The sequence below is a fragment of the Pundamilia nyererei genome, unplaced genomic scaffold (assembly GCF_000239375.1).
Source record: "Pundamilia nyererei isolate P.nyererei 1_Seehausen unplaced genomic scaffold, PunNye1.0 scaffold00162, whole genome shotgun sequence".
Taxonomy (NCBI): Eukaryota; Metazoa; Chordata; class Actinopteri; order Cichliformes; family Cichlidae; genus Pundamilia; species Pundamilia nyererei.
In genome coordinates this window covers 1,393,985-1,401,960 of record NW_005187563.1, presented here as the reverse complement: position 1 = coordinate 1,401,960, position 7,976 = coordinate 1,393,985, and the positions used below count along the sequence as shown (strand labels likewise).

General features: G+C 43.3%; 1 protein-coding gene across 5 annotated transcripts in view; it reads right to left on the bottom strand.

Annotated features, from left to right (window-relative positions):
* usp6nl (USP6 N-terminal like) overlaps positions 1-7,976 on the bottom strand; it is a 94,686-nt gene that overhangs the window by 28,680 nt on the left and 58,030 nt on the right. For 4 of the 5 annotated variants that reach the window (XM_005745682.1, XM_005745681.1, XM_005745678.2 and 1 more), the window contains one exon: positions 3,438-3,511. In XM_005745682.1, the coding sequence (XP_005745739.1) occupies positions 3,438-3,511 (74 nt within the window). Of the gene's footprint in view, positions 1-3,437; positions 3,512-5,020; positions 5,064-7,976 lie in introns of those variants that run through there. The other variant, XM_005745680.2, reaches the window with a different exon arrangement.

Below are 7,976 nucleotides of genomic sequence, written 5' to 3'. Positions count from 1 at the left end.
GTCTCCTCCCTCTGCTCCCACCCAGTTTTTGCACCGCTCCCTCAGCACAAACAGAAACTCACCCTTGAAATAGATAAGTCAAACATTGAGGAGCGCCTCAGGGGAATCAGAAGATCTCTGTGTGTCGTTCTCCCCCCTCGCTCTGTGAGTATCCACAGAGTCGCAAACTCTACATCATCATCATTTCTGTGTCAGTTTCAGGGTGAAATTAAATCAGGCTCGTCATTTCACCTCTGACCGTTCAGCTGCCTGCCTGTTCTGAGACACCTTCACCGTCTCATTTATATCTCCTTGTGAGAACTTGACTTACTTTCTCAAACTGTTTGAATAAAATTCATGCTCCAGAGAACACAACTGTTAAATTAAAAAAAAAGGAAATATTGAGATTTTTTCTGTCATATAAACCTATATATTTACGGAAAAAATAAATACATTTTAAGACATTTTATTAGCGTTTGGCTGATTGGATTGTTGGGCACTGATTTCATAAATATCAAACCAGGGAAGGACTTTAACGCCAATTATCCATCCATCCACCCTCTCCCCAGTGTGCCCTGCAGCATCCTCCCAATGGGACATGCCCAAAACACCTCAGCTGGCTCTTCTCGAGACCAATCCAGCTCTAAGTCCATTCCAAATCCGACCCCCTCGCCCACAATCTTGTTCTTGGCTAACACCCAAAATTATTAGTGAAGCTTGAGGGTCACACAGATTTTTCTTGAACAAAACTGAAATGTGGTGAGTGAAGAAAACTTATGAGAGACCTGGGGGAAAAAACCGAGTTATGCAGCCACCCAACATAAAAAATAGGCTCCATCCTTCTGCAATCAGCAGCAGCAGTCAGGCCTGAGCAGATGTGTCATTTGGAAACAAAATCAGTCACTTCTGCACATTCCACAAAGACAAAAGTCATATTTAATAACCACAAATTTACACCAGGTGACGTGAGACGACAAGTGTTTGTGGCCACCGTGATAACAGAATCTATTAAACTCCTCCCATCCCCAACAGTGACAATGAAACTGATTTAGCTCCGATTGTGCCTCATTCTGCCACACACACACACACACGCACGCACGCACGCACACGCACGCACACACGCACGCGCACACACACACACACACACGCACACACGCACACACACCTCCATCATCTCCGCTCTCCATGGTCTCTTCACTCTTAATGAGGCAGCCTTATTATGCAGCCTGCTGGACTAAATTAAAAAGGCTAATTTACAATCCGAGCATGGTGGGCTGGTCCAACTGATAGCGCCGTGCTTGGTAGCAGAGGCGTCACTCAGGACGGGAGCGCGTACATACAGTCCAACCACAAGAAAACTGAGGATTTTGAGTAAAAGCAACATTTCTTCAGCGATATTTAACATACTTCATACTGATTCATAAAAGTCTGACATGTTTCTGGACATTGTTAGATAATATGCTGCAGCGCATGTTTTTTTTTTAAGTCTCTGTGAAAAAACAAGCAGCATGGGGACATATCGGAGCTTTCAGTGGGCTTTTTTATGAGGGGAAAGGACAGAGAACCCACTGACAGGTGACATGACTTAGGTGACGTACCTGTCAGAAGTGTTGGATATAACAGGCAGGAAGTGAACAGTCTGTTCCTTAACTTCATGTGTTGGAAGCTGAGGGTGACTGAGTGACTTTGACATAATTCAAATTGTGATGCTTGGGTTTAGACTCGACCCATGCAGCTCTAAACAAGCAAAGGCTGGTTTCATAAAGACATAACACTGTTAAAAAGCTTTCAGAAATCCCGCCTTCTTCATATTTTGTTAGAAAAATGGGAAATTAGTGCAGTGATTTATTCAAATGTGTATAAACACACAGGGAGACACAACACACTGATGACTGATATGTTCCAGGTTTGCTCTTCCTGCATTGGCGGCGTGTTTGGAGTCATGCTGAAAAATGAGGCCATTCATAATCATACGATCATTTGTAATCCACTTGTCCTGTTTCTGAAATTCTTTAAGGACACACTGCACACCAAACACAGACATGTCAGGTTTTCAGCTAATAATTCTTTGGGAACTACTTTATTCCCAAAGAACTTTGTTATTCCTGTGTTTAATCCAGTCTTTGGCATGTTTTATAGCCTAAATTTAAGAAGAAATTATCTGTTTTGGTGACAGGCTGCTAGTAGCAAAGTGCCTAAAGACACAATTTAAAATGGGTTCTTTGCAAAGTTTGTCATGAACAGACAGAACACTGGTTCATCCCTTTGGTTAGATGCCTTTTTAATGCTTGAATGATTCATAGGTCAGTGTTTAGTTGATTAAACAAAAAAGAACTGGAGTGAAAATGAGTGAAAAAGCAGCCAATGTCCAAAGAAAAACTTTGCTCAAGACCGCTTTGAAAACTAACTACTAAAAAGTCTTACTACTTGGGTGCAACATATAAAGAAACTGAGGGTTTTGCACAGCACCGTATGCTGTCAAACTCTTCAGTTTCAAGAGCCCCATTCGGCCTGGTTTGATCTGTAGTGGGCTGGACAAGAAATCAAAGTAAGTACTTTTTCCAGCAGTGCCTAATTTGCCATATTCACCCTTCAGTCACTGCACATTACAATTTATGGATCACAACAGATCAAGATACCAGCAACTTTATGATCCAAACTACTTCAGATCTGGAAAAAGTGCACATCTGCAGACATTTTCACTCCTGTGTAGTGATGCTGGCATCCCTGCGGTGGGTTTCTGTGCACTTTATTTAACAAATTAAATTTATTTACTAAATTTAATTCATTTTTCCCACTTTGCAAAGCTACCCAGTGGACCACACGGGATTCATTGGTGGATCTCGTGTTTGACGCCCCTGATTCAAGTGCTTTGGGATGAAGGAACTGCCACCTCTGGATCCCAGTCAATAAAATCATTCCATGCCCATGACATCACATTAACCCACTCATTTAGTCTAATGAGTAACCACTCGAATCCGCTTCCTCCCCTTTCTATTAAACCTTCAGGCCTGCAGGAGGGATTTTTGTCGTTCTCTGCCCCTCTAACACAGATAACGCACGGCCCACTGAACACACACACACTGGAAAGACAACGGTGGCTTTTAGATGTATAATTTGCATGTTAATTTTCACTGAGAATGCTGCATCTGAAATGTGGCTCTTGCGCAGTAATCACAGCCTTTCGAAATTTATGAAAATGATTAAATCACACGGCGGCACATTGTGCACACGGCACGCTGTTATTATTGTGTTTCACGGGCAATAAGGCAGTGATTTATGGAGGGATTTCACCACAGCGTTATGAAGTTTGGTGGAGTCTCAGCATGACTGAGTGGCTGGAATTTGGCTTCGGATGACCACAGGAGGGAGAAGAAAAAAAGTAATTGCTGTGGGTTTTCCGCTTCACCAAAGCTTCTGTGTGCTTTCACACTGACGGAAGGAAGCGTTCGCCGTACCTTGTCATATTTGGCGACTATCTCAGCCCGCTCCTGGTCAAGTTTCACCGCTGCATCCTGCTCGGTATCAGACGCTGGAGAGACAACAAAAGAGGGGAGGGGAGGAGAGAGGAGAGAAGATGATTGGGCGTTGAGCATAAGCAAGTTCAGCAACAGCAACTTAGAATAAAGGTTTGCTGGATATTAATATATACACTGCTATTATTTTAGGATAAATTCAGCAAAAGACAAAAAAGCCACATTAAAAGAGATCAGGTTATATTTTGCACTTCATTTAAATACATTTGCAATCCTGGTTTTCAAAAGATATTTCTGAACCACTTTTGTTTAAATTGTGTTGTTTAGTATGTATATTAGATGTCCTGTTTTTCTTCATAGAGCCACTTGATGGTACTAAACTCAGTTTTTATAGTACTTCATTTAGATTTTTGCTTATTTTGAGTCATTTTTACCTCATGAAGCAATGCTGTTTTATTATATTCTGTTCTAATGAGCTATTTTGCTTTATGTAACCCTCTTGGGATGACCACAACCAGAACCCCTGACCCAGCCATTTTTACTAACCCAACCTAACAGTATCTAGCAGCTCTTTAACTCCCCTCTCCTTGCTTCCCCTCTGGGGGTGATGGAGGTTGATGAGGGTGGTTTTTTGATCCCTGTGATCTCTTTTATTTCCTTTTCCCTGTCTCTTTACTTTAGTAATGTAACACATGATGCAGGGAACAGTTTGAAGTAGAGGGCCTCTACTTCAAACCGATTTGGTAGAAGGACCGTTTTGGGAGGACACTCGAGATAAACTTATTCTAACCCTCGACAATCAGAATATGTGATTTTTGCTACACTTCATTTTATGCAGGAGTTCCTTGAAAACCACGGCAGTAATGGGCCTCCTGTAAGTTTTCTTAGGTGTTGTAACTGTCGCTGCTGCTAGCTAAACTCAGCCCTGAGGCGCACACACATCCGATTATCCTGTCATCACAGACGTGCTGTGTGTTATTCCGGCTCCCTCGGAGTGTGCCAAGAGCTGACGTGGAGAACGCACACACCCTTTTCAACACACACTCTTCAAACCAGTCAGAAGGAAACGCTTCAATGCGGCACGTCCAGCGTGTCAGTCTGACCTCAGGCGGTGTGTGTGTGTCTGTGTGTGTGTGGCTGCTTTAAACTGACAGCTGCCGTGGCGAGGACGTCACCGCGCCACAGAAAGGTTTCCAGTGTTTTCCCAGCCTACGCGTCACATTGTGTGAGTGTTAAATGTGTTTATCCTCACACACACGCACACCGATAACACACAAACACACACACACCTCACTACTCTGTGATTGTAAATCTGCATTTCCAACAGCAGTTTACACACATACTTCCTGATTTTGCTGCGAGAGACAACCAAACACTGGATGTGTGCCAACAAAGCTGTAAATTGGAGTCACATTGTGTTTATGTTGAACACAATGTGTTGGTGTGCAGCATGTAGTAATGAAGCCTTGTAGTGAGCAATACCTGGAAGTGGGAAGGGGAAGTAGCAGGCATGGAGCCCTCTGAATTTAGCATAAAATGACCACCTAGGAGGACAAAATGCTTACAAGGTACATCCTGAAGCCTGTTGAACATCTACGCTGCGCTCTCCCAGCTCTCAAGATCAAGATAACCTTAGAGATCCAAAGATGGATGTCAGATGGGTGAAAAATAACAAGCAATGAAATCATTTTAGAAGGTTTTTAAAGCTCTTTTCTGAACTCACCTGAACTCTGGAAAAAACCCAGAATCTACTCGAATGGTCGTCAAACTACGTTTTTATACCTATACTGAAGTGCCAAGGGTGCAGAGGAGGTCATCAGATGTCGTCTTTATGGAGAAAAGAGTTCAATAAACCTTTGGATGGTAAACCGTAAAATCACCCCAAGGCCTGAAAAGCCTTCAGTGTGTTCACTGCTAACTCCACGGCGCCAAATACTGAGATTCTGTCAACATCAGGCGTCTCTCAGCTTCGGTACAGAGCACGGTTTCAGAGAGGTAATCAGCGCCATAAAAGGGCGATGAAGACAGCATTAGGAAGCAGAAGTGGTGGCAGTGACATAAATCACTGGTTTCTGTTTGTGTTTTAGTGTCAGTTTGTGCACCAAAGATGCTCAGGTAGGTCTGGGAAAAGAAAATCTGCACAGAAAATAACAATGCATGCTGAAAATTGAGGCTTAAAAGTTACTCTGTGCCTTTTAGTGAGACACAAAAAGATCCTCCACCTTATAACATCTGCCAGGTCACTGATGAACCCCAGTGGGGTTGGGGTTAGGCTGCACGCTACATTTCAGATCAAGTCTCTTAACATGCAATCAGGCCTGTACAGCTCTTCCTTTATAGGATTTCCATTTGCTTAGAAGCATTCATATCTGATGAGTTGCGAGTAAAGCTTAATCTAGAGACTTGCCTTGATGCATGCTCAATCACCCAGATAAGGAAATCCCACAAAATTAACTGTTAGGCAGTAGGTGCTAGCTTCAGTCATTATGCAGATGCACTGTTTATAAGGTCGGGGAAACCTGCAGTCAGCTGAGACTGAAGAAGTCACTTGGTTGAGTGACGAAACGCTTCTCCTGCTCAAAACACAACGTGCTGGTGAACAGAGTCAACTTTCTGAGACTCACAAATATATGGATCAGAAACATTTGGAATTTGACCAGAAGAGGGAAAGTTGAGGCATTTCCAAAGCTACAAGAACTTGCAGCTGACAGTAAATGCAGTCTGGCCCTCCAACGCCTGATCTTTTAATGACGAAAAACAATAAGAAGTATGAAAATAATACAGTCAGCTATAAAAACCTCAAATCTCAAACTGCTGGCTTTTGCCCTCTTTAACCCTTTTCCACTGAACCCCCATCAGTCAGTGATGATGATCCTTATTCTGCCAGCTTTTCAGCCCTTTGCAGCTCTTTATTTGACTCCAGTCATTCTCCAACTTCCTCTCAAGGTCTCTGGGGTTCAACTGGAGGAAAGGCAAGACGGGAATTCCAAAACGCTGCGAACAAACATTCTCCTTATTGAGCCGGCTGGCATTTTTATGACAGGATGGTGTGTGTCAATGAAAGGCATGTGGCTGTGGGCTGCCAAGAGCACTCTGCAGGAGAAGACGCCGCGAGCGAGGGGATGGGGGAAGAGACGTTCGTACACAGCAAGGCAAACTGTCTGGGGCAAATAAACAAATACAGTAAAGTCTTTTTCTGCTGGGAAATCCTGCCCGAGAGGCCCTGCGGTTCCCATAGTGAGCGGGGGAGGAATTGGGAAGGAAATGGGATTCAGTCTTTTCTTTGCACTAAAGCTAAGCCCCAACTTTGGGACCCTCACAGCCATATTAGTATTCCACAGCGGTCTGACTTTAGATAAATGCAATTAGAGCCCTTTTCATGCTTTAAGGATCACTCCAGCGTCTGTGACGGAGATCGGGTCTATGTTTTTATTTGCAACCGAGGAGCTCTTGACTTGCTCCAGAGGCTTTATATGGCATTTCATGTTAGGACTCTTGAAATATGTTTGATAATGAGCCTCCAAAGATGACTTTGACATGCCGCACACCATGGTCATCGGCTGGAGAAATGGTGACTCAAATTAGGAACTTTATTGCAAATTTAATTGTGGGGAAGTCAAACTTCTACTAATTTTGCTAAATTATGACACAAACCTGCATGTGCCAAACCAAACCTTTGAAATAGAAATATCCATGTCCAATAAAAGAAAAGAAAACTGAGGAATAACGCTAAATATGCAGAAATTCCAGCGCAAGAGCTCTGGCTCATCTACTTTACATCAGGTTAATTTGGTTATTTAACAGTAATTAAGTATCTAAATGATAACACTATGTGTTATAAAAAGAGGTGATTGACTGATTTGTTTCTGAAGCCACAGTGCAGTGGGGCAATTCTGCAGTCCTTATTTAAAATCCCTTGAGCACGATCCCTGAGTATGATCAGACTGGAGAGAGTGAGCAGTACAAAAAAGTGCTGCAAAATAAGCTAAAAGAGAAGATAAATTCCCTCTGAGCTTGATGGGCTTTGATTATTTAAATCAACTGCTTCATGCACACACATGAAAACACTGACTAAAGTCACTTCAGCTGCTTTAAATGGACAGAAGCCTCAAACTCAAGTAACTTCAATTATCTGTGATGTGTAGACGTTCATCTTGTGTTTATCCAAACTGGTTTGGCAAAATAAAGCACCAGAAAAAAGAAAACAGAGTAGCTTGTGAAGTAGAAATAAGATAAACAGGAACAAACATTGAGGGAGCATCAAAACAGCAATTATACATTTGGGGTGGGATTTTCCTCGCTCCTGTCACTGCCCTTTATCCTTCTTTCCAGACTACAGCCCCCCCACGGAGCTGACCTTCAACCTCCCGCTCTCTAATTTGTCAGTCAGACCCCAGCGGCGAGGCCGACGAGGCTCCGTCTAACCGTCCCTGCCCCGCTGTGACTAAAATGTCCTCGCCCGTCACCTCCCAGCCGGGCGCTACCCCGTCCCCACCTCTGCCCTTCACTCCTGCTCTGCAC